The sequence below is a fragment of the Ranitomeya variabilis genome, chromosome 2 (genome assembly GCF_051348905.1).
Source record: "Ranitomeya variabilis isolate aRanVar5 chromosome 2, aRanVar5.hap1, whole genome shotgun sequence".
Classification (NCBI taxonomy): Eukaryota; Metazoa; Chordata; class Amphibia; order Anura; family Dendrobatidae; genus Ranitomeya; species Ranitomeya variabilis.
In genome coordinates, this window is record NC_135233.1 from 351,546,946 (window position 1) to 351,574,465 (window position 27,520).

The 27,520-nt window shown below is 45.1% G+C and overlaps 1 protein-coding gene across 2 annotated transcripts; it reads right to left on the reverse strand.

The window, feature by feature from the left end:
- Window positions 1–27,520, reverse strand: COQ8B (coenzyme Q8B). 2 transcript variants are annotated; one of them, XM_077285589.1, is made up of 16 exons: window positions 27,336–27,520; window positions 26,947–26,983; window positions 22,470–22,653; window positions 21,864–22,136; window positions 17,824–17,890; window positions 17,430–17,507; window positions 16,782–16,901; window positions 15,780–15,865; window positions 15,556–15,696; window positions 14,574–14,655; window positions 12,919–13,012; window positions 12,455–12,596; window positions 12,054–12,161; window positions 11,349–11,414; window positions 10,721–10,807; window positions 1–2,007 (listed from the first exon to the last, which is right to left on the reverse strand). In XM_077285589.1, exons 3-16 carry the CDS (start codon window positions 22,644–22,646, stop codon window positions 1,702–1,704), a joined length of 1,827 nt encoding a protein of 608 aa, XP_077141704.1. In that variant the 5' UTR covers window positions 22,647–22,653; window positions 26,947–26,983; window positions 27,336–27,520; the 3' UTR covers window positions 1–1,701. The 2 variants fall into 2 exon arrangements, with proteins under 2 accessions (XP_077141704.1, XP_077141705.1); XM_077285590.1 differs by lacking the exon at window positions 26,947–26,983 and having other exon boundaries at window positions 27,336–27,511.

A 27,520-nucleotide genomic window follows, 5' to 3' on the forward strand; every position in this document is an offset into this window, starting at 1 on the left:
TATGGTGTATAAATTATTTAATAAATGGACAACACCGTTTTCCTCTCGGGGGCAGCGCACCATCATGGTTCCATGTGAAGTAGATGATCTGCAGTCAGATCGACGACAAATAGAACAATATCCAGCCAATAAAATAGTAGATACAGCATTCAGAGCAGCGCCTGTAATAGCTGGAGGCACCGAGCATAGGTCAAAACACTTGGAAATAAAGATGATACGGCTGAGACCCATTCACTGAAAGGAGACTGAGCTGCAATACCAAACATAGCCTATAGACAAAAGGGCCGCTGTTCCTATTAAACCAAAAACTTTTTTTTTTTGCATATTTTAGGGCTAAAATAATTTTTGCAATTGGGTTTCATTAAAAAACAAACAAACAAAAAACTGTCACTTTTACAGGCTCAGTCTTTCCCTGCACATTGCAGGCTGCTGATTGAACATACAAACTCCTTGCAGGTGGTGTCTTTGGTGGGATTAGAATCCACGACCCCCAAGCTTTTGGCTGATTTTTAACTACAAACTTTCCATCAGAATGAGCTCACTGAACAATTCTCAGTTAACTCATTCTGCAGCCAGCAATGTGCAGGAAAACAAAAGAGTGTAAAGAGTCAAACGGTGCAAAATTTTTAATGAAACTCAATTGCAAAAATTATAGTCGGCCCAAAATATATGAAAAAAAAAAAAAAGATCCCGAACTAAATATGTTGAGTTCTGATAACGGTATAATATATTTTTGTGTATTGCACGACGTTCCTTCTTCTATAAAAGCAGCGGGGGATTAGTGGTCCTTTGAAGGCAACTAGAAGCCTGCACAATGCCAAATAAGGGTGGGCTTGTAAGCGGCAGAAGCAACGGACGTGGGTGACGAGAGGTCTGCAAGACGCTAGTTTGGCATAAATCTCTTCCTGGGAGGCGCAACTCTGCCAGCCATTTACTTCTTTAATCTTCCTTGTATATTCTGGCTGAAGAAATATAAGCAGTGATCCGGATTTCTGGAGACGTATCAGCGCCTGGAACCTGGGTGACCTATTTTGTATTGTTCCAGGGGTCTTTCTGTCAACGGGGAAACATTTCACAGGGAATCCTATCTTTCTGAACAACAAGGCAGCTTCAAAAGGGGGATGATGAATAGAGGATTAAGCGATTAATTAAAACATCCCAAAGACAAGTCGGTGAAAGTCAACCCACAATTTGGAGTTTTCAGAGAGAAAGAGGCAGAAGACATGAGAGTGAAAAGAAATAAAACAAGCCAAAAAAATAAATAAATAAAAAAGAAAATATTTGGACTGGAGGCTGAAGCTTTCCGGCAGCACGGCTGAGATACTGATCAACGCCTGGTTGCCACACGAGACGTTGCTTATTGAGCCACTCCATAAGGAGGTTGGACCCTGAAAAAGGACAGGACCCCCTTTTAGTAGACAAATTCCACTTTAGACAAACGGTAGCTGAAAAGAACGCACTTGGCAACCACAGCCCAACATTTTGGAAGCGGATTGTCAGTTATAAACCAGCGGGGGATCAAAACCATATGCACTCAGCCCACAGTTGTATCGTAGAACTGTATGGATTATTCTTTGGGTATCAACCCCCCTACCAAAAAATAAAAAAATTAAAAAAACAAAAAAGATAAAGAAAAATCCAACAACTAAAAATAATAAAACTAGCCGTGTACTTCGCTTCAAGTAAAAATGATGGAGTGGGTTAGTGAGTGGTCGGTTGGCGCCCCTCTAGCCCTCGTTGTGCCCAGTAATGACTGTATGTATTGTCAAAGAGCTCTTTACACGGGATGGTCGCCTTAAGCTTGGCACAGATGAGGAAAGAGCCGGCCATTTTCCGATGCAGGGAGTAGGTCTCTTCGGGCGGAGGGGTGAGTCTGTGTTTTAGCATGACCGGTATTAGCTCATGAATTCTTTTGGTTGTGTTTTGGGTACCAAAATTGAATGGCTCCTCCGAGGCAAAAGCCTCCCCTAGAATCATCACAGCGTCTACGTGAGCTTCTTCGAACACCTGAAAACAGGAAAATTAAAACAAAAGTTAAATACATCCATCAAAAATAATTCCATGTAATAGAATAACACAGAAAATTAGTCAGTATTGAAGAACTGGATTAAATTAACTTTTTGATGATATTCTAATTTAGTGAGAAGCACTTGTATCTCCTTAAAAAAAAGAAAAAAAACAAAACAAACAAACAAACAACTCCACAATACTGATTTCCGCTTTCCTTTTACTCTTTGGGTCTGTGTCCACTGTCCGGATTACATCCGGATTAGCTGTGGATTGAACGCTGTGTACAACCGCAGCGTCCAAATGTTACAGCATAGTGGAGGGGATTTTATGAAATCCCGTCTCCACTATGTGTGGTAACATGCATCTGGCGGTCCTGCGCTTACGGACATGCGGCGCGTCTTTTTAGAACGCAGCATGTCGGTTTATCTTGCGGCGACGCCACAAGGTAAATAACAGGGTCCTATGAATAGGGTGCGGAGATTCCAGATGTGTGCAATGAATACATCCGGAAACACCGTGTGTACAGAAGGGGGCGGAGCTTTGGGCGGAGCGGGTTTTCCGCTCCGTCCAAAGCGGCAACAATCCGGACCGTGGATACTCACCCTTATACAATTTTCTCTGCCCTCCCGGAGACTGTATGTGCTTCCTTCCCTTCCCAGGCTGTGGAGATCTGTGCACAACTTCCTACCCCTCCTGACTTATGTCTAAGGGCTCATACACATATGGACGAGTGCTATGCGAGTACAATGCGATTTTCACACCTAGAATCCGATTTACATCTGAGTGCATTGCAATTTTAACTTGAGCTTTCTCAATCCTTTCTCAATGCAGGAGCCGACAGGATAGGAGACATGGTTTACCTACAGTAAATCCATGCAGAATAGTTAGATATATAGATGTGTGTGGTCAATACAATTAGTACAGTGTGTGTGCAAATCACTGGACATGTAATTTATAAACGTTTATTTATTGGAAAAAAAATGACGTGGGCTCCCGCTCAATTTTCAAAACCAGCAGAGGGAAAGTCAGCGACTGGGGGCAGATGTTTATAGCCTGGGAGAGGGATAATACCCATGGAGCTTCCCAGGCTATTAATATCAGCTCACAGCTGTATATTTAGCCTTTACTGGCTATTAAAATAGGGACCCCCCCCCCCCAAAAAAAAAAAAAAAATGATGTGGGGTCCCCCTATAATTAATAACCAGCAAAGGCTATGCAGACAGCTGCGGGCTGATATTAATAGCCTAGGAAGGGACCATGGATATTGCCCCCCCGGCTAAAATCATCAGCACTCCGCTCCAAATCCGGCACTTAGCCTCGCTCTTCCCACTTGCCCTGTAGCGGTGGCATATGGGGTAATAGTTGTGGGGTTGATGTCACCTTTGTATTGTAAGGTGACATCAAGTCGGCTTAGTAATGTAGAGGTGTCAATAAGACACCTATCCATTACTAATTATATATATATAAATATATAAATAAAGACACAACCAGAATAAAGTCTTTTTTTTTATTAAATAAAACACTGAACACAGTTTGACCATTTTATTGTTACTCCTAATCCATGTGACGCCCTCGATCTCCCGAAATAAATGGAAAACTAACAAACCAACAATATACCCATACCTGTCCGGCGTTCAGTCCCACGGCGTAATCCATATATGGGGGATATACAGTTTATAACCAGGAGCGCTGCTAATGCGACAGTCCCGGCTGTAAACTACTGATAAACGAATGAGAAGTTGCCGATTGCAGCATCAGCAACTAGCGCTGACGTCACTGATGCTGCGCTGCCTCACAGCCTGATCTGTGGTGAACTCTTCAGCGTGGGAAAAATGAACTGGCATTTTCCCACGCTCCAGAGGTCATCCCAGTTCAGCACGGCTGCGAGCGGCAGCTTCAGTGATTAGCGGTGCAGTCACTGAAGCTGCGCTCCCTCACAGCCTGAGAAAAGGAGAAAAACCCGATGAAGAAGTATGGTATTTCAAAATGCACAGACAAAATAAAAACCACAGAATCTATTAATGTGAATCTGAAGTGCCTTCATTCACCAGCAGAGCGGATTCTCCACATTTTTTCCTTCTCTGCAATCCCTGACAGTGGAATGTAAATGTCCTGATCGCTGCTGGCGCGCTGACAATCAGTCCTGCAGGCGGTGGACGCTCGGTTATAAGTGTCATCTGCTGTGCTGTAATCTGCATTGTACCAAGTCATCACTTCTAGCCCAAATCCCCAAAACTCACAATGGTCCTGGAGGACGAGAGATTGCCTTCACTTTACAGCTCGGGAGCAGATCACAATGAAAACATAACACAGCAATGTCCTGTACGGTGTCTGAACACTCTGCTGTGCGGACGGCGTGTACCGAGCGGCGCAGACACGAGCCATTGTGGTGGGACTAAATGTACAACCGTCATACAGTGTCACAGCCCACAGACAATGCTTCTGGCCATTCAGCATGGGCAAGCGGCCATACCTTAAGGATGTTCTCTGCGATATATGCACAGACAGCAGCTCCATACACACGGCCAAAAAAGTCATGTACCCCCACTGGTTAGCAGATCAGTGCAGCCCCTAACCACATTATTACGGGCAATGGACTCACATATATGTAGTCTTTATAGTTCAATCTAATTATTGCTCTCTGTTATCAGCCAATTTAGGGGAAAAAAAGCATTTGGTAAAACATTCAATTCCAAACAGATCAATGGGAAGCTACAAGGGTTGTCGAGCGAAACACGTCTATTCAAAGGATAGGGGATAACTTGCTGATTGGTAGGGGTCTGACCACCGAAACGGGGCACTTTAATTCCTTTAGAATGGATCGGTGCTTGATCATCTTTCCATTTCTTCCCTAGGAGGCTGTGGAGCTTTTTCTGGCAGCCCCATAGAGAATGAATGGAGCAGCGGTCAGCCATTCTACCTGCCACTCATTGAGATAAAAGTGCCTCGGCGGAAATAACAATTCCCCGTTCTGCCAATCAGCGCGGGTCCCAGCGATCAATAGGTTATTAAGACCCATCTCCGATGATAGCTTTTACAATGGACAACCCATTTAATGAAGTAAGAGGGGCTGCCAGACAAAAGGCAAGGTGACGGGAGGGGAGTCAGATGGGCCTTAGAAATGCAAACACTTACAGGTAATCGGTGACCAGGGCTATGCCGCAGCATAAAGGGAGTCAGTGACCCTGATTCTAGTACTAGGACACTGTGGTTTTAGGAAAGGTCCTGCAAGAGGTAAAATAAGTGACCAAGCGCAGGAATCAGGGTCTCTGCTTTATACTGCACTGCAAGAGCCAAGCGGTGCAATATCGTATATGAAACCCAAATGCAAAATATTATACTTAGCCCAAACTTCTGAAGTTAAAAAAAAAGTCTCTGTGGGTGGACAACCAAGTTTGGAAGCCATCTACTATCCAGACAATGCGGTGGGCTGTGCCATTGAACACTGCAGGAACAGAGTGGCCACATACCGCTCCTGTGGCTTCAACCGACGTCAGATCGACAGGGCACATTCTTCTCTTCTGCTCTGTTGATGAGGCGTGACTTTTGATGTCATACTGATTGACAGTCAGCTCCGCGCTGCATTACTGTGGGGAGCAGATGGTCAATGATCATGTCATAGGCAGTCACATCCCATTGACAAAGTAACCTGGAAGAGGAAGAGCTGCTCTGTTAATGTGAAGAAGCTGAAGCGCCCGCAGGAGCTGTCAGTGACCACTCTGATCCGGCTCCAGGTACAACAGGAAAGTAGTTGCAACTGTGAACATTTCTATTCACTAACAGTAAGCAGAAATGCCGAAGACAATGAGCCCGAAATGTGTGATTACTTTAGATGAAGAGTTATATGAAAACTTTTTACCCCACTCACAACCAAGGCCTGTGGAGGCCTGAAAGCCCACCACAAAAGGTCTCTTTTTGCAGTTGTGCTGCCTAAATCCCCCCTTACACATTAGAAGAAACTTTTCCAAAACTATATATCGGCCGACCATCTGATGCAAATGGCGGTCTACCGTCTCTCTTCGCTGTCAGATGATGCTGGGAGAGAAAAGGATGGGGCTGTCGAAATTTCAGCGCCAACGACAGACCCTTGTGTATTCAGCAGGGTCTGGCAGCGGCTTTCTCCTCTCTCCCACGTGAAAAACATGAACATTCACCGTATTTATTTTTCTTTGTGACGAAGATGACAATTTTAAGAGAACCCAAAACTGGGCTTAACCGACAGACGCCATTTTGTCTCGTGACAGTGACCAGACGATGCCGAACATCTCAACTTTCAGAATTCTTAAGTGGGACGTCTTAGACTACCTCCATTTAAAGGAATTGTCTGCTTCAGATATCCCTGTAATCAGAGTTTATTCCCGTCGTATAAAGCGAGTGCCAGGCGTGCAAAAATAAGCAGTGATGTAGATCTGCGCACCCTAGCCACCCACTGTCGGGTGGGCTTCTGTATGGGGAGGCGAGGGACGGATGGTGAAACCCCTCTACAGGCTCGCGGGCACCTGCCCTATCCTTATGGTGTGAAAGTGACTTCTCCTTTAAGTTAATGGGGCTGAAGGAAGATCACCTGAAAGAACTTAGGTGCGGATGCAGAGCTGCAGCCCCTTCATAGGATTGAGGGGGTCCCAGACGCTACACATTTATAACAGCAGATGCTCCCGGATTTCCAAATAAATACATGTATTACTGAATCAGACATGTCAGCAGAGGACAACTCTTCCTTAAAGGCATGCATTACTAAAATGATCCCTATAGGTAAATTTGCAATATTTTCTATTTTTCCAGCATCACTGGAATCATTGCTTCTGTAATAAAATGGATGTCCCACCACCAGGATATGTTGTCTCATCTCATTTAGATTCCAGTAAGTGAAGCTTTCAGCTCGACAGATAATTAGCCGAGCGCAGCACAATAGGTATAAAAGGGATCTAATGAGAACAGTCAGAGACCGAGACAATATGACAGCTTCTGTCTGCGCTGTCATTACTGTGAAGAGCCGTCACTGTATATTACCGTCAATATCCCGGATCCAAGAAGGTTAAAATTAACAAGACATGAATGACAGGTCTGGCCCACCTCTGCCTAAAGGAGAAAGTTACAGGCAGGAAAGTGTTAATGAACGCCCAATAACCCCCAGAAGTTTCCTATATAACGACCTTACACCATGTAGTGAGCGTTGCCCGGCATCTTCTTGGGTAACCGGAGCCAGCAGACGGGCTCCTGTGGGTAAATACTTTCCCCTGTGGGATGTTGGAGTCGCTACGATGTTTCACTCAAGTGGCGTGAAAACAATTAGTTCTGCTCCACATGAACATCTTCATTACAGAAGAATGACATAAAGGAGACATCATCCTAAACGAGATGTACAGGGTCAGCGAGAACCAAGCAGCAAGGAAAAAAGTACAATACCCAACCACAAGGCCAAAGCAGCAAGTACAAAGGTATAATACCCAACCACAAGGCCGAGGCAGCAAGTTAAAAGGTATAATACATAATACCCAACCACAAGATCGAAGCAGCAAGTAAAAGGAGATTTTTGTGTACTCACCGTAAAATCTTTTTCAATACCCAACCACAAGACCAAAGCAGCAAGTAAAAAGGTATAATACCCAACCACAAGACTGAAGCAGCAAGTAAAAAGGTATAATACCCAAACACAAGACCGAAGCAGCAAGTAAAAAGGTATAATACCCAACCACAAGACCGAAGCAGCAAGTACAAAGATATAATACCCAACCACAAGGCCGAGGCAGCAAGTAAAAAGGTATAATATACAACCACAAGGCCGAGGCAGCAAGTACAAAGATATAATACCCAACCACAAGATCGAAGCAGCAAGTAAAAAGGTATAATACCATTTACTTACTGTTTCGGTCTTGTGGTTGGGCATTATACAATTTTCTTGCTCCTTCGGTCTTGTAGTTGAACATTATACCATTTACTTGCTGCTTCGGTCTTTTGGTTGGGTATAATACTCAACTACAAGCCCGAAGGAGCAAGTAAATTACCCAATACCCAAGAAAGAACAGTGACAGCAGGAGCAGTTGATGAGAGTATTAAATTTGCCCGTGCCTGCTCTGTAAATAAATAATAATAATAATAATAATAAAAAAACCTGTATGTGTTCCCACGTATTTTTGATAACCAACCAGGCAAAACCCATAGCTGGGGGCTGCAACCCTCAGCTGTCAGCTTCAGCAAGGTTGGTTTTCAAGAATAAAGGGGTCCCCACTCCGATTTTTCAAATTATATAAAAAGTTTTTAAACAAAAAACGGCGTGGGGTCCCCCTCATTTTTGAAAACCAGCCAAGCTAAAGCTGACAGCTGGTATTCTCAGGCTGGTAAGGGACCATTGATATAGGTCCTCCAGCCTAAAAATAGTAGCCCGCAACTGCCCAGAAAAGGCGTATCTATTAGATGCGCCAATTCTGGTGCTTTGCCCGGCTCACTTGCTCTGTAGCGGTAGTAAGTGGGGTTTATATTTGTGGGATTGATGTCACCTTTGTATTGTCAGGTGACATCAAGCCCACAGCTTAGTAATGGAGAGGCGTCTATAAGACACCTATCCATTACTATTCTGATAATTGTATGGTAAATAAAGACCATACTCACCTAACACTTAATTCCACCGAATTCCTCATCTTCTGTAATAAAACAAAAATTAAGAAACAACAATATCCCTCACCTGTCTGTCGTTCTGTCCCACGCTGTAATCCAGGTCAGGGGGATTAATAGTTTTCAACCAGGACGGTGCCAAGATACGACCATCCAGGCTGAGAACCACTGGTGAATGAGCGGATGTGAGCGCAGCATTACTGACTGGCGGTGACATCATCGATGTTATGGTCAGTCACTGAGGCTGCGTTTCCAGCCTGGTTGAACTGTGTGACCTTGGTGAGATCACCGCTCGCACAGTGAGAAAAAGTCTCAGGGTGCAGAGATCAGCTCACCGTAGTTCAAATTCACAGAAGGGGAACCCCCTTTATTCTTGATAACCAGCCTTGCTGAAGCTGACAGCTGAGGGTTGCAGCCCCGAGCTGTGTGTTTTGCCTGGCTGGTTATCAAATATACAAGGGATCCCACGCTACTCATTTTTTAAAAATTATTTATTTACCGCACGGGCGCTGGCTAATGAATACTCCCATCAGCCGCTCCTGCTCTCACTGTTAGTAGCGGCAGCAGGTGTTGGCTGATGAGAGCAGTAGTCCCATCAGTTGACACCAGTGACCGGAGGTAAACTTTATAACTCTGATCACAGCTGCGGGCTCATGCTGACATTTGACAGCTTGGGAACTGTGGCTGTCGGACCAGTGATGATTTTACCGCCGATCAGAAGCAGTGTTTGCCGCGCTGTCAAGCAAATGACCATGTGACAAACACACAGCGTCCAGGGGGCTGAACCCGAACAGTAAAACAGACTTCCTGGTGAAGTTCGTGTTCGGTGTCCAGGCCTGAACAGTAGGTGTTCGGTACGGACGTCAAACTTTATTGTTCGGGTTCACCCATCTCTACCCAACCACAAGGACAAAGCAGCAAGTAAAAAAGGTGTAATACGGCACCACATCATAGTTACGGAAAGATGGACGCATGACGTCGTGCCTCTAATCAAAAGAGGCGCTGGGGCAATTATGTTTGCAGAGGTCTCGTACGGCGGTCATGCACTATTGACAAGGCTTCTGGATTAAAAGTTTTCATTACAAAAGACACTAACAAGGCTCCAGTGCTGCCCGTTGGTCTCCGTTTCCTGCAGCAATTACATGCTGCCCAATTCACCTTACCGCTGCAGCCAATCTCAGGCCTCGGCAGTGACGTTGGCATGTATGGCAAGTGACTTCTGAGATATGAGGTTATAGTTGCCAGGAACGATGTGGCATCACAATAGCAGCACGGGAATAGAGATGGGAAGACATACATGCCTTTTTTTTTTTATTTAACACCCCCCCCCCCCCCCAAAAAAAAAGGCCTTTAAATGGCCAGAGGATCCTCAAACATCAGTATCTGTGTGCCATCACAGGACTCCCAAACCTGTGACTTGCCAAATATGCTCTGTTATATGAAACTAAATCTATTATGTCCTGTGACAGAGCCAGTCAGCCAGTGTTCAATTCCCCTGTAGCGTCCCCCACAGGGGAGTGAAGCATTATGCAGTTTTCGATCGGTTGCAATGATTGGGTTGTTCATGTAACACAGATATGTTGGTTCATCCACCGATCGACAAGGGTAAATAATCTCCCAAAAGGGTATTTGAAAATAGTTTTGAAACCCGCACAATCCCTTTAAATTTTGAACGTGGCCACGTGGTCAGATAAATGGTCACCAACAGGCTCATAAAATGTATCTTTAATGAAGCTGGCTCTGTGCAGATATGCACTAAGACACCCCTGTGCTTCTAAAGTTACGTTTCTCAGTCCTTTTCTTAGCAAACCAAAATTACAGGCTCATATTGGAAACCAATTCCTGCAGCGTCCCAGAGCGTCTCACTGCTGGAAACCCCTGTGATCGGCACCACCAGGGGCTCACTGGGTACTCTATAGTCCACTGACACTTGTAGTCCTACCGAGAAGTGCTGGTAGCTTAAGGTTATTAATAAAGAATGGCTTGGAGTATGAGATTACTGCTGAGAGGGTACATGGTAAAAAACAAACAAGTAAATTCGGACTTATGACAACATGAGAAAAATCCCACACAGCTCTGGACCCCTTACACCACTTACCTTGGTTTCATAGCCGGTCAGAAACTTCAGGTCTCTGGACTTTTTCAGAACTTTTTCTCTGTCACCTTCTGTTGCTGCTTTAACAACCTAAATGGTAGAGAAGAAGAGGGGAGTCACCAAAACTTTGATTGCCAAAACAGCCCCATAAAGAGGGGTCCCAGAACGGGGCTAACCCATCTGTGTGGCGCAGTAGAAGTTGGCAAATTATTTGTTATCGGATGTTAATGCGTTCGGGAGAATGGGGATGGTTTTGTAGAAAACAAGCATAAGGTTCCAAAATAATAAGAATCGTAGTAACACGCCGTTAAAGGATCTTTCCCAGCTTAAACATTTATGAATGACAGATCGGTGCGGGTCCGACAGATGCAGCCACCTCTCCATTCACAGGGGACCAGCAACGACCATATATTTATGGCATATACTGTGGTCTATCATCTAAATGTCGAACATGTACAACTTCTTCAAATAACCCATGAAAAACGACTCAATTTCCAAAAAACAATGTGTGGTTATAGATGGCTCCTGAGGTCTCGATCCAGAGCGGTCACCTAAAATAAAGGGGTTCTGAGCAACGCCCAGACTGCCACCCCTTTATTTACATGAAATATGTGCTGCAAATTCAACTCACCTCAATATATTCATCGGTGAACGTCTCATCAAACCATCGACTGGCTCCAAAGTCCAAGAGGTTCACCTATGAAGTAAGCAGAAACTATTGTTTCCATGTGGATCGCTTCTCAAACGCAGATTAAAATTTCCCCGTTTTGTGTCTACAGCTCCCATGCAAAGCAATAAGCCACAGTGGTAATGGACTACAAATAGTTTCCCGTTGAGTCCGATGCTGAAGTCTTATTGCAATCTATATGTGTTTTATTTTTTGCAATTAGATTCATTTTTACTAGTGATTTTCAAAGTTGGAAAAAGTAAGTGCGCTAATACGTGAGCCGTTTGTTTTCCAAAGGTTTACATCCTATTCCCTAATTTTTGTGCAAATGGGAATGATTTGGACTTGGAGTTTTTGTGCAAATTTTGTGACATTTTAAAGAGGAACATGCAACTTTTTTTTTTTTTTTTTTTTAAGTAAAAGGCAAAAGCACAAAACAATAATAAAATGCAGTTTCTTATGTCAACAAATACCTCATGAGTAAAAATAAAAACAACTATAACAATTGCAAGTGATGAAATCAAGAATATTTGTTTCATTTTCGGATTGATTGGAAGAATTAAAAAAAATGGCTGCAAAGGCAGACATGGCTTTTAATGGTCGCTTAAAAGAAAAAAAAAAACCATCTCATGTCCGTCATATTCATTTTTGGCCAGCAGACTTTCTTACCTTGTCTTGATCAGAGTCGTAGAAAAAGTTGGACCAGTTGGGGTCAGTTTGCATGAAGCGGAATTGAAAGACCTCCTGTAAGCAGAGCCGCAGGACACTGTAGGATATCTGAAAAGCAAAGAACGCTGTAAGAGCGGAGCGTCATCCACCGTGAGCCAACACATAACATAGGCCATCAAGAGAAAAAAATCCTTTCTTTTTTATGCCAGGATTGGGGGCGTACACAACATTGGTGCAACTTGTGCTGCCGCAACAAAATTAGAATTTTTGTAAAATTTTACATTAAGAGGTTTGTGGTGGTGAAGAGGACGAAAGAAGTGTGCAGACAGATGAATCTCGCTCTCCTCCGATTGCTCCAGTGCTATCAGGATCTCACTATCTGCTATATGCAGCCATCTGACCTGGTTGCGGGTTTCCTGGTCCATCTCTGCACAATGGTCGAGAGGAACCCCAGGCACCAGCTCCATAGTCAGCACTCTCTTGGTAGTCAGATCATCAATCACTTGCGGGACTCTGAAGAAAGGATCATTGCTCAGGAGATTCCTGGAAGTCATGGAGAAAACATTTAGTTGAAGCTTGAGAACCCTTATATGCTCTGCTTCTTCTCTAGTGCCCTCCTAGTGCTCTGCAGTTTCCAGAGATACTGGCCATGGACGTCCTGTGCTGGTCTTACTGGGATCAGCGCTTTGGACAGTGATCACAGCCTTCAGTGGTGGGAAGCAAAGAGACTCGCCCTCAAGACTGCACCATTAAAGGATCCACAGTTGTGTATTATGTTTTTTATTACATTTTCTACCATTTTTTTTTTTTTTACTGGATCATTTCTTTAGGCATTTGCTTACAAAAACAATGATCGATGTACTACCTGAACGTCTTGGCACATTTGGCTTCACGCACGTAGTCACATTCCCAGGCCAGTTCTTTCTGCAGGACTTGTACGCTATTTTCAGGAAACAAACCTGCAAAAAACACATTGGAATAAAGGGGCAAAAACGGCCAGTCTGCAGTCACTATGTGAATCCTCGTGGAATACACTCACACTGAGTGCGATGGACATAGTGTAGTCGGAATCTGACCGGGAGTATTCAGGCGTGGACACCGGAGCATCCGCAGTGTGTAGTGTGTGCGCAGTGAGGAAAGACAAGACGGCAGTCACACACAGTAACTACAGACTTGTCGTTTCTATACTGGAGTTAATAGGCCATCAATGTGTGTTCTGCGGGAATCCACGCACGAGACGAGCTAAGGAGCCCTAAGAATTATCCTGAATCTCACGCTCTGTAACTTGCCATTCTCTCAGCGGGCAATTACTCTTTATCAGTAATCTGCCAGCACTATAAGTGCAGGAACTCCCTCCCAGTCCCCTCCTCACTTTTCAATATTAATTGCCCCTGCCTGGATGGACCTGAACCCCACGTCTCTTATGACTATATGCAGTATGACAAAAAGAAAAGTGGGGGGGGGGGGGGGGGGGGGAAGGAAGAGATCCCTAGCCCCTCCCACAGCAGACTTAGCCCCCACCTAGCCAATAGAAAGACACAGACCCGCTCCCACCTAGCCATTAGAGATAAAGACCCGCCCCCACCTAGCCAATAGAGGGACAAAGACCCGCCCCCACCCAGCCAATAGAGACAAAGACCCGCCCCCACCTAGCCAATAGAGGGACAAAGACCCGCCCCCACCTAGCCAATAGAGGGACAAAGACCCGCCCCCACCTAGCCATTAGAGGGACAAAGACCCGCTCCCACCTAGCCAATAGAGCAGTGTTTCTCAACTCTGGTCCTCAAGACCCACCAACAGGTCAAGTTTTCAGGATCTCTTAGTATTTCACAGGTGATAATTTCATCACCTGCTTCAGCATTAACTCCATCACCTATGGAAATCATGAAAACATGGCCTGTTGGTGGGTCTTGAGGACTGGAGTTGAGAAACACTGCAACAGAGAGACAAAGACCCGCCCCCACCTAGCCAATAGAGGGACACAGACCCACCCCCACCTAGCCAATAGAGGGACACAGACCCACCCCCACCTAGCCAATAGATGGACACAGACCCACCCCCACCTAGCCAATAGAGGGACACAGACCCGCCCCCACCTAGCCAATAGAGGGACAGACCCGCCCCCACCTAGCCAATAGAGGGACACAGACCCGCCCCCACGTAGCAAATAGAGGGACAAAGACCTGCCCCCATTTCCTGTAAAACTAAAAAAAATGCCGACACTTTTTGTAGCGCTAGAAAGACCCGCCCCCACTTCCTGTAATCCATCTCTGGGTGTTTACTGCTACAGACGGATTACAGCTCACAACAAGCAGCGGACAGCAGGTTACACAGAAGAGAAATATCATCACTTTTCAGTTAATTTAGGTCCCAAAAACATTATTCTGGAAAAATAAAGAATTTTACAATTTTACCAGTCATTGTGTTGTCCATCAAGTGAGAACAAGCTCATGGAAATGTCAGCGTCCAATTAAATATTTATAAAAAGTAGAAATAGATGGATTGTGGCCGGCTCCTTACCGTCTGGTATGGCTACGCTCATTTTCAGAATTGACAGCAGGTTTTCCACATCACTCTTAATACTCTGAGCGATTCCAGGATACTGGGAGAAGAAAGAAACGAGTAACAATCCGCGCTTAGCACACCACATAGGAGACATCTGCACCAAGCTCAGGCGGTAACACACGCCCATGATCACCGGTGGGGACGTCAGAGTTACCCAATGGGGTAAAAGTTACAATAAACAACATGTAATTATGCAATGAGTCCTACACGGCTCCAGGGCCACCGCTCGAGTGTCCTTTCCCACAGCTACCATATACAATCTCAGTCTTTGGTCACCTGATCACTAAAGCAAGTGATTAGCTGCAGCGGTCAGGTGACTAGAACAGTGCGTCATCAGATGAGACGTGGGGGGTAGTCAGGTGTCTGAAGAGCGGTGATTTTTCCCCATCTCATTACTATGGGTGAAATCTGCAGCAAAAACGCTGAATGAATTGACAGGCAGCAGATTATCTGCACCATATCAGAAACATGTGCATGACACTTCAGGATTCTCTTTGCTGGCGTCAGGAAATCCTTCAGGTTTTGTGACAAATTTGCACAGAAAAAAAAATGCAACAAATCTGCACCATGTGCACAGGATTTTAATTTTATTTTTTAATATGGCAATTACTAGGGAAAAAGTGCAATATGTATTACTGACTCTATGAAACTGTCATGTGGCAGTACCGCTGTGGTCAACCAATCACTGACCTCAGAGGTGATGTTTGCATTCACAGCGTTTGACCGCTGCTGCTAGTGACTGGTTGCAGCGATGGATAGTACATATTTATTTCTGGTCCTGGCAGGGACTGCTGGAGAGTGGCGGCATCATGATATAAATAATGAATATTTATTTAATTTAGAGTAATGCCCATTGGCAAAGCTTAAAAATAAAGCTCCTTTACGTAGTTTAGAATAAGAAATAGAAGATGTAGAAGGTGAAACAACAACAACTCACCTGGATCTTCATGGCTACTTCCCGGCCATCCAGCAGCCGGGCGAGATGGACCTGACCAATAGAGGCGGCTGCAAAAGGTTTATCTTCAAAGTACGACAACTTGTCCCTCCATCCAGAGCCCAGCTCCTCCTCCAGGACTTTCTGTGGGAGTAATATCTATAATTTCACAAGTCCCCCCTCACCAGATTGTGTCAGAGATGGGTAAGAGACAGAGCGATACTCACCGCCATCTGCCAGGAAGGCATGAAATCTGCGCTCTGTCTCACCCGCTCAAAGATCTTCTGCAGCTGCGGACTGAGGAAGCTATTATCTGCAATAACACAAAACATCAATAGGAACGCAATACTATAAAAATAAATAATTCAAAGAAAAAAAAAAAAAGAATAAATATCCTTCCTATATTAAAAATTAAAACAACTGCAATTAGAAATAGATGTCAATTTAATGCATCTGGTGATAAAGAAAGAAGAACGAAGAACAAAAACGACGGAGATGACGAACAACGACGAAGGAGAAGAGAAACAACAACAACAACAACAAGGAGGGAGAAGAGAAACAACAACAACGAGAGAGATGAGCAACAACGAGAGAGAAGAGCAACAACGAGAGAGAAGAGCAACAACAACAACAACAGCAACAACGAGGGAGAAGAGCAACAACAACAACAACAGCAACAACGAGGGAGAAGAGCAACAACAGCAACAACGAGGGAGAAGAGCAACAACAGCAACAACGAGGGAGAAGAGCAACAACAGCAACAACGAGGGAGAAGAGCAACAACAGCAACAACGAGGGAGAAGAGCAACAACAACAACAACAACGAGAGAGAAGAGCAACAACAACAACAACGAGAGAGAAGAGCAACAACGAGAGAGAAGAGTAACAACAACAACAACAACGAGGGAGAAGAGCAACAACAACGAGGGAGAAGAGCAACAACAACAACAACGAGGTAGAATAACAAACTTTCTGATATACTTCTTATTTCAATTTTGCAATATTTATATGTAAGCAATGAAGACGCTCAACCCGGTTATAGAATGATATTACATGCAAGCAACTAAACTCGTGATGGGCCCCAATGCAAAATCTGTATCAGTGCTCTCCACCTGCCATGCATCATTAAGATACCTGGAATAGATTCTTACATGGTAGAAGGACCAAGAAAAAGAAAACCTGACCCTCCCCCTGTGCAGGGAGCCTTCCATAAATCCTTGTATAATCACCTTGAATACTCAGCATCTGCCCGATCTTCAGGGCAGCTCCCCGGACTTTACACAACGTGTCAACGATTCTCTCGGCATTGGCTTCATTCATGAAAGAATTCGCTTCCATCACAGTAAGATCTGGATTAAAAAAAATAAAAAAAACAATGTGGTGTTTCAGAATTTTTTTTTTTAAAAAGTTTAAAACCTACGCATCATCCATTTATGGCGGATATGCGTACTCGCTGTATGGAGCAGGACACTACCAACAAAAAAATAAAATTTTATTTTTTGCAAAAAATTACTTTTATAGAGTAAAGAAAAAAGACAAGCTGTAATTAGAAATTTGGTATCATCATAAACGTAGATTTTCCAACAAAACACATTTCTCCCCATCCGTCACACATCGGGTGCATGGAGCAGACTCAGGAGCTGAGCCCGCTCCATACGTAGCGCCGATAGCTGCTGTTCAACTAAATAAACACTGCTGAAAAAAATCTTAATGTCGGCATTCAAACGGTGCAACTGGATAGAGCAACCATGCTGGTGCCGGTCAGCTACGACGATGGTTTGCTTAGAGGGGGTGACAAACACTTTGAGACATAATTTTTTACTTTTGTTCACTAAGTAAGAAAAATAAAAGCAAACAGCTGCTTGCCCATGTCTCACCTCCGGACTTCTTTTCTCGGCTCAAAGACTGTTTAGCTACTTCTGTCAGTGCACCAATCCCAAGACTGACGGCCAAACCTGGAGGAGTGGTAGGTTCAGGATTAGTGATGACCGAGTGTCTTCGGTGTGCTCGAATAGTATGTCAGAGTCCCCGCGGCTCCATGTCTCGCTGATGTTCGACAGTCACAACAAATGCAGGGATTGTCTTGTTTCTTAGGTAATCCCTACATGTGTTGCCGCTGTCTAACAGACACGAGACCTGCAGCCGCGGGGACTCTGACATATTATTCGAGCATGCCGAAGACACTTGATTAGCACCTGAGCATGCTTAGATAACACCTGATCACTCATCACGATTCAGAATCAACAATAAAAATAAAAAAAATCAAATTACCCCCAAAATTTGCCATGCGGCTGATTCTAGATGCTGGCACCTTCCTCTCTCGGGCCCGTTCACTGAGCTGTGAGTAAACAGAAGATATTAATGTACGTTGGGATCGTTCTTTCTTTACGCTTTAATGATCACTCATTATGTAACACTACAACTCCCATCCAGCAGCCTCTGTCGAGGAGGAGAGATGTAGTATTATATGATGACTATTGGGTTTGAAAAAAATCAAGACTTGTGAGGGTCTGATGAGGGGACAGAGACACAGAATTTCACTTTAAGCTCTTCTGCAGCAGCCGGACCTGCGCAGTCTTCACTTCTGATAGATTGTTGTGTTCCCTTCTTCTTTTCTTGCCAAGGAGGATTTGACATGCTGGATAGAACAGAGGGCACTTGTGTTATTTAACCCCTTAGGGCACATGAACGTACTAGTACATCAGCACTGGGGTCCGCAAATATGGACAGGACATACCAGGACATCAGCGCTGGGGTCCGCAGATATGGACAAGACATACCAGGACGTCAGCGCTGGGGTCCGCAAATATAGACAGGACTCAGGAGCTGAGCTCCCTCCACCCACGGTAGATGGCGGCTATAATACACAGCATCGGGGCCTAACAGGTGCGAGCGAGCAGAGCCGTCATTACCCATTTAGATGCCATTATCAATTTCAGATAGCGGCATTTAAACAAAAAAACTTGCCAATGTGAACACCGCCACCCATCCATCATGGTATACAGATGGCTTACCATGACAACCGGGGGTCCGATGAGGACACTAATGGCTGGTGTTGGTCCTCCTGTGCCGCCCAGCCACAGGCTGAGCCTCATAGGAGACCGATATTATCACTATTTGTTGCAGTATGAAAAAGAAACAAAAAAGTTACAAAAAAGTCCGGTCTATTATAGAACACTGCTCAAAAAAAAATAAAGCGAACACTTAAACCACACAATGTAACTCCAAGTCTAAATTTCTCCTGCTGTTGTGCAAATGGAACAGACAACAGGTAGAAATGATAGGCAATTAGCAAGACACACTCAAAGGAGTGGTTCTGCAGGGGGTGACCACAGACCATTTCTCTGTCCTAATCCTTTTTGGCTGTTTTGGTCACTTTTGCATTTTGTCATTGCTCTTACCCCAAGAGGTACAGTACAGTAGCATGAGGCGGTGTCTACAACACACACAGAAGTTGCTCAGGTAATGCAGCTCACATCCAGGATGGCACATCAATGCGAGCTGTGGCAAGAAGGGTAGCTGTGTCTGTCAGCAGTTTCCAGAGCATGGAGCAGATACCAGGAGACAGGCCAGTACACCAGAGGAGGCGGAGAGGGCTGTAGGAGGGCAACAACCCAGCAGCAGGTAAACTACATCCTCTTTTGTGCAAGGAGGAACAGGAGGAGCACTGCCAGAGCCCTGCAAAATGACCTCCAGCAGGCCACAAATGTGCATGTGTCTGTGCAAACGGTTAGAAACCGACTCTATGAGGGTGGTATGAGGGCCCGATCTCCACAAGTGGGTGTTGATCATTTTTATCTTTTATTGCTTTCAACGCATTCCACTATGTAATGAATAAAGATTTGCAACTGGAATATTTAATTCAGTGATATCTAGTATGTGGGATTTTAGTGTTCCCTTTATTTATTTTTTTGTGCATTTTATAAAATGAATTAAATGTACGGTAAATTCTGTAAAGGGAAAATAAATAAATAATAAAATGCCAGAATTGCCACATATACTTAAAAATCATAAAAATATTGTATTCACCCAAAATTAGTATCAATAAAAAAAACAAAACAAAACAAAACACAAGAAGCCCTCAAAATGCTGAAAAAATATTACAGGTCTCGAAAGGTTTTTTTTTTCTTTTTTTTTTAAATGCTTGAATTTGTATTCACCACTTTAAATTTCTTTAATATACTGTATATACAGTATATTTATTAACAATAGTAATAATAATCTATACAAGTTTAGAATAGTTGCAATCATACCGACCTGGGGAATCCTGTTATCAGGTCATTTTTACCATTGAAAAAAAACAAAACAATGTAGCAAAAAAAATCCCAAGAACTATTACTTTTTTTTCCCCCACCATTTCATTCCCCCTGGATTTTTTTTTTCCTGTTTTTTATTCCAGTAACTTTTAAGGTAAAATGAGTAGCTTATTCTAAACTACAACTCGTCCCGCAAAGTAGCCATATGAGTATTAGCCATATTGTCTGTAGATAGAAAAATATGTTATGGCTCTTGGAAAAAAAAAAAAAAAAATACCTGGTCTTTAATGAGTTAATGGCCACATACACTACATTAGACTGGTTTTCCGTGAGTTACTGCCGAGTGTCAGTCTGATCGTGGGGTTAATCATCATCCTTACAGCTGCCCATAAAATCCACATGGAGATCCGGACGTTCTGTGCAGACGATGTCATAGATCTGGCTGCGGATCTGATCCATTACTGACCTCCTCAATGTCAGCGCTCTAACCTTCCTTCACTATAGGACATGTCTCGGAAGGTCGGGGGAAATCACCGCCTCCACTATGTGGCCCCCATTATATCCGTGCATTACCCAACCATAGAGCATTCAATTCTTCGCAGTTACTGGTTAGTCCTGGCGATCAGGAGTAACGTAAAGCTGCCGGACAACCCGCACCTGTAGTCTAGAAACAGAAGCCGACTTCCGAGTTTATTTCTCAGCCCGTCAGTTGGGCATCTGGATTGTAAATGGAAATGTTATGGATGCCGTGAGCACACTGAACGAGACCAGACCATTCACCGCACAATTACTTTATTGTCAGCACGTCCGCGATAACAATAATGGCTACTGCCTGCAAGGAAGAACTACAAATCCCAAAAGGCAAAATCATCCACACACAAAACATGGGGAATCGCACACAATAGCATAGGTTGATTGCACACGTCCTGCCCCATAGAGCTTACATGCTAAACTTCTGATGGGCTTTACATTTAGGAAATGTTTATTTTGCCTTAGTGAGTACAAAATTCTGTTGGCTTAATTTATCTTTATAACCGTCAGATCCTTTTCTGATACAAAGCTCCAAATCCTCAGCATAGACCAATGTATGTTACCTATTCACCACTAGGGGGAGCTTTATGACTACACAGAACTTAAAGGAGTTTTCCAATTTCTGGAAACCTCTGTCCCCGGGTGCAGTTCAATTTAAAAAAAAAAAAAAAAAAACAAGCAGCAGAATGTGCTTTATTCACCCTCCCCGGGTCCAGAGCACAGTCTCTGCCGCTGCTCCTGGTGTCCGTTATGGTCCACAACGCTGCAGCCAATGAATGCGCTTATCATCTCTGCATGGGTTAACGCCATGAGCTGCTGAGCTCACCGATTAGCTGCAGGGTTGTCAACATGACGTCAGGAGTTTTCCAAAAGCCAGAAAGCACCTCCTTTTACTGGTCGTTGCAAACAGACACATTTTTCTCTTTACCATTTAAAGGGATTGTCTGCATAGAATTGAATAGGTGTTTTTATTATTTTATTATTGCTCTTAGCGGTTTTGCTCTAAATTTAAATCCTAGACGACGTTTCTTTAATATCCTGTCACCAGATTTCATAACACATTGTATAAATCGGTATACAGATCTTGTTCCTGATGAGGCTGGTGTACTGACAGTGAAGAAATCCTATGTCAGAATGGTTGTGAAAAATCAATTGTGAAAGTGTAAACTGAATCTCCGTCCCCCTAACCTGACTGACAGCTCCTCAGCGTCCCTCCTCCCTGCTGTGATCTTGCACTGCTCAGCACAAGCTGCCACTCAGGCTGGATACATTGATGAGATCTTTCGCTCTGGACTAAAAAAAAAAAGATTCTGAAATGGATTTTCACAGCAAGTACACTAGCCTCATCAGGTCCTACTTAATTAACTATGACCATTTTAAAGGGATTTGGAGCTCCACAGTAGAAAAAAAAATTAGCACAGAATGGCGGAAATTAAAACTAAGAGGAGAAAAGTTATATGTGAGACCAAGTAGGATCAGACACAGATTTTGACAGCTTGATATTTATTATAAGCCGTCCCCCACCTTCTGCCGCTTGTTTCTCCCATGATCCTCTGCTCCGCCGTGTTGCTTTGCCTCCCTCGCTCTCTGGAGCTCATCGGCTGTTAACCCTCTGATGGTGCTGTATGTTCGCACCTGCCCCATGCCAGTCACGCTCGGGCCCTTCTTCTCCCATCCTGCAGGGTTCGGCTGGGAAGACGGCGCCTCTTCAGCAGGGGGTAAATCCGACATAACACTCCAAGACTCGACTTCGAAATCTGAAGATGGCGGGCGCTCCCTGGAATCAGTCTTGTTAACCTAAAAATGACAACAGGGACAATAAATGAAAAGGGGTATTGCCGTTTCTGAAAACTCCTATCCCCCGACTACAGTTTTGTTTTTATTAAAAAATGAGCTGCGCCTTACTCACCCTCCCCGGGTCCACACCGCTGCAGCAACGTCGACAGCACTGCAGCCAATGAGTTCAACGACCCATGACGGCACAACTGCTGAGAGCATTGATTGATTATCACTAGAACGTCAGCGCTGCAGACAAAACCAGCGGGACATCCCGCTACCGATGAGCGGCCCTTCCTCCGGTAGTCATGGCGGACATAAAAAGCAAAGTATATGGCGGCACTATTCACTTACCTGTAGGTTAGTGAACGCCGCGCTCACACAACGCTCCGCCGCGGACTGCAGAGACCGAATCCCACTTCCTAGTGTGGAGGTAGCGGAGGCCATACGTAGCTCTTCACAGCCCATCTTCACCACCGCCTGCGCCACCCGAGACCCTCCCTGCAGCACCAAGACCACCTCGCTCCACATCCTAGCTCTGCAATACAAAGATAAAACAGGGCTCAGAACAAAGTCACATTATTCCCACAACTACACAATATGGGATCACGTGCTCGGATCTTACAAGAAGCTGCAAAAGTCAAAAGAGCCATAAATGTCTGAAAGAAACGCCGTGTGTGCACGTTTTAAGGCCGCGCTATAGGGTAATGGCCCTTTAAATCACTCTGGCTTCAGTGTCCCGGTTAGAACTCCTCCTTGCTATATGTTACACACTTTCACAAAGTTCTGTGGCCCCATCATTCATGGAATTAGCGGGGGTCCCAGGGGCTCACATAGCCTAGCAATGATATTAGTATATAAAAAAGGGCAATAACCCTTTATAGGGCACTTCCAGCAAAAAAATAAATAAATAAAATATACAGATGGACAATCCCTTTAAGTCAAATATAAAAACATTCTTTTAGAAAGAGCGCCACCCTTGATCATGGGTTGTGTCTGTTATTGCAGCTCAGCCCCTTTGAAGTGAATGTGGAGTCAGTACCGCACAGACACACACAACTCATGGGTTATAAAAGATAGAAGACATGTTTTTTTTCTAATCCTCGGCAATCCCTATAAATTCAAGAAATGCTTGACATTTGTATAATGGAGGATGTGTGGGTCTCCTACATCAGTTGAGGTTGTGTGCCCCTCCAGTAGTCACAGGAGCGACTCTCCCATCTGGTCGTTAAAAGGGGTTTCCAAGATTAGAAGCCACATGGCTGCATTCTTGCAGAAGCGGCGCCACCTCTGACCATTGGTGGTGTGCGGTATTGCAACAGAGCTGCATTCGCTTCAATGGGGCTGGGAAATAATTCCAGAGAAACCCCGGGTCGGGGGGTGATATTTTTAAAACACCCGAGCGACAGCAGCCCAGCCACTACACCATCTCTTCCCCCTAAAGGAGAGGTGCATAGGGGCAGACGACCACTCACAAAGATGCTCGTGAGATCTTGGTGACCCTGGACAGTAATCTGTGGCCCCTGCTAACCGCCTTGTACCGGCCTGAATCCCCATCTCTTTAGGTAATTAGCTGGCGTGGCACAACACTGGGGCAACCCGGCTAGTCAAAAGAGGACCCGGGTGCCACAAAATACTCACCCGTCCGCAGGATCAAGGTCCCGTCCAGTGGCGTATCTAGGGGGGGCAGCCGAGGCATGTGCCCCGGGCACAGCCGGCAGGGGGGCGCAGTCGGGCCGCCTAATGTGGCGGTCCGCAGTGTCTCCCCCGGCAGCCGCATTCTGCCGCCCCCGGTCTGGGAGTCAGCTGTTCTCTATGCCGACTGTCAAGCTGACAGCCGGCACAGAGAAGCTGCAGAGCGCCGACTCCCAACATGTGCGGAGATGGAGGGGGACCCCTGCAGGGTGGCTGCAGCGGGCAGGGAGAAATCCCTGCAGCTCCGCTGCCTACAAGACAAAATAGCAGCGGAGCTGCAGCGATCTGTCTTCCTGCCCGCACTTCCTCTCACACAGACGCGCCGCTGGATGACGTCATCATTCAGCGGCCGGCTGTGTCAGAGGAAGGCGATGGAGATGCTGCGGCAGAGCGTGAGGAGAGGTGAGAGAAGTGTGTGTATGTGTGTGGTGCGATGCAAGGGAATGTGCAGAAAAGTAAATGGTGTGAGTGTGTAGGGGGAGGAGAGGGCAATGATGGGGATGGTGGGGGAGGAGAGGGCAATGATGGGGCTGACGGGAGAGAGCAATGATGGGGAAGGTGGAGGAGGAGAGGGCAATGATGGGGCTGACGCGGAGAGAGCAATGGTGGGGGAGGAGAGGGCAATGATGGGGCTGACGGGGAGAGAGCAATGATGGGGATGGTGGAGGAGGAGAGGGCAATGATGGGGCTGACGGGAGAGAGCAATGATGGGGATGGTGGGGGAGGAGGAAATGATGGAAGTGGTGGAATGGGCAAAGATGGGGATGGTGGGGGAGGAGGAAACGATGGATGTGGTGAAAAGGGCAATGATGGAATTGGGGGGAGGAAATGCTGGAAGTGGTGAAATGGGCAATGATGGGTGTGACGGAGAAGGCAATGATGGAGGTGGTGAAGAGAGCAATGATGGGGTGAGGTAGAGGACAATAATATGTGTGTGGACAATTTGAGTGGGGATAGGGGGATTTATTATGTGTGGGGAGAATTTGGGGATGGGGCAATTTTTTATTCAGGAGCACTTTAATGACACTTGTATCTTTAAGGGCATCATGTGGAGATTTTCTGCAAAAGAGCGGAGAAGATGGAAGTCTGAAGAGACGGCTGTGGATGAGAAAACTCATCATGGGATCTGGACAAGATGAAGAAAAGAAGGAGAACGGCTCCAGAGACGTCATCTATAAGGTACCTGGATGTAAATGTTATTTGTGATGCTAACTCTCATGTTTTTATTTATGTTAGGAGCATTAACCCCTTCAAGTCGCGGCCCTTTTTCGTTTTTGCGTTTTCACTCCCCTCCTTCCCAGAGCCATAACTTTTTTATTTTTCCGTCAATATGGCCATGTGAGGGCTTAGTTTTTGCGGGACGAGTTGTACTTTTGAACGACATCATTGGTTTTACCATGTCTTTTACTAGAAAACGGGAAAAAAATTCCAAGTGCGGTGAAATTGCAAAAAAAGTGCAATCCCACACTTGTTTTTTGTTTGGCTTTTTTGCTAGGTTCACTAAATGCTAAAACTGACCTGCCATTATGATTCTCTAGGTCATTACGAGTTCATAGACACCAAACATGACTAGTTTTTTTTTTATCCAAGTGGTGAAAAAAAATTCAAAACTTTGCTAAAAAAAAAAAAAAAAAAGTGCCATTTTCCGATACTCGTAGCGTCTCCATTTTTCGTGATCTGGGGTCGGGTGAGGGCTTATTTTTTGCGTGTCGAGCTGACGTTTTTAATAATATCACTTTTGTGCAGATACGTTCTTTTGATCGCCCGTTATTGCATTTTAATGCAATGTCGCGGCGACCAAAAAAAACTTAATTCTGGCGTTTTGAATTTTTTTCTCGCTACGATGTTTAGCGATCAGGTTAATGCTTTTTTTTTTATTGATAGATCGGGCGATTCTGAACGCGGCGATACCAAATACGTGTAGGTTGGGGTTTTTTATTGTTTTATTTAGGATGGGGCAAAAGGGGGGTGATTTAAACTTTTATGTTTTTTACATTTTTTTCATATTTTTAAAAACATTTTTTTTTTACCTGTGCCATGCTTCTATAGCCTCCATGGGAGGCTAGAAGCAGGCACAGCACGATCGGCTCAGCTACATAGCAGCGATCATCAGATCGCTCCTATCTAGCTGAATTGCAGGCTTGCTATGAGCGCCGACCACAGGGGGCGCTCACAGCAGGCCGGCATCAGTAACCATAGAGGTCTCAAGGACCTCTATGGTTACCATCCTGACGCATCGCCGACCCCCGATCATGTGACAGGGGTCGGCAATGACGTCATTTCCGGCCGCCCGGCCGGAACCTTTAGTTAAATGCCGCTGTCTGCGTTTGACAGCGGCATTTAACAGGTTAATAGCGGCGGGTGAATAGCGATTTTACCCGCCGCTATTGCGCGCACATGTCAGCTGTACAAAACAGCTGACATGTCGCGACTTTGATGTGGGCTCAGCGCCGGAGCCCACATCAAAGGGGGATTCACGGCATGCGCAGTACATGTACGGCGCATGTCGTGAAAGGGTTAAAGGGGATGTCCAGGTTTGTAATGAGCCTGCAGTCATTCTTTGTGACTGCAGACTTCTGAGTTCTCACAGTGCACCCTGCACGCTGTCAGGATTCTCTCATGCTGGTGATTTACATTAATGCGGTCACGTGCTGACTAGACATGTGTGGCCTCCGTCAATGATAATGAACTGAGCGAGGCCAGGCACGTCTAGTCGGAATGTGGCCAGAGGTATACAAATCACATGCTTGTGCTGACACGACTGTCCACTGGCAAGGGAGAATCCTAAAAGTGTGCAGTGCATGCGTTGTGAGAATTCAGAAGCTGTGATGTCAGGATTCAGCTCTGCAGGTTCCAGTAGTCGTCACATGGACACTTCACTCATATGTGACTTTCATACTTGTGGTCCTGTAACAACGAGCTTCTCTTCTGCTTCTCTGTTTTTCACTGAATATTGAGAGCATTAGGGAGAGGAGCTCGTGGGTACATGACTAAGTGTGCAAATCGCATATTTTCTGGGGGGGGCGCCAAAATGAATTCTTGCCCTGGGTGCCAGAAACCCTAGATACGCCTCTGGTCCCGTCAACTTTATCTGCAGTGTGATAACCAGCACCATACGAGTCTACACATTTCTCACCTTTGTTTCTTTCCAAGTTCTTCTATTCAAGGTAACTCTGGTGTAAGAAGAAATAAAAATTATTTAATGGGTTCAAAACACATTTTAGTTTCCATAATTTGGCTGATCTCCTCAATGTGGTGGAGGGAGAAAGCATCTACGGTCTCGTGGAGGGCAGTGTGTTGTAGAAAAGGAGGAACGAGCATGAAGAGCAGATAAGTGCAGGATAGAAGCCGAAACATTCAGTCTGTGAGGATTAATGTTCCCATTCACTGACAGCAATCAGTGTATGGAAGCTCCAGTATTACACAACGGATGTGACATCATAAGTACGCCGAGCTGACTCCTCACCAGAGTCCAGAGCCGCCACCACAGCCGCACTAGCTGCCCAAACATGGGGAACAACTCACCTCTATCTTCCATGCACTCACTGAGAATCACTTGCCGCCATTTTTGATAAGGGCAACAGTCGCGCTCACCAAACCCCCACTACACCGGAGGCGCCTATAATCACCGGGGAATAGCGTGGAACCTGCGGCGTGCCGTACCCGAGTGCCGGGAATGAGACTGAACCCCAGGGCGCTGTACTCTTAAC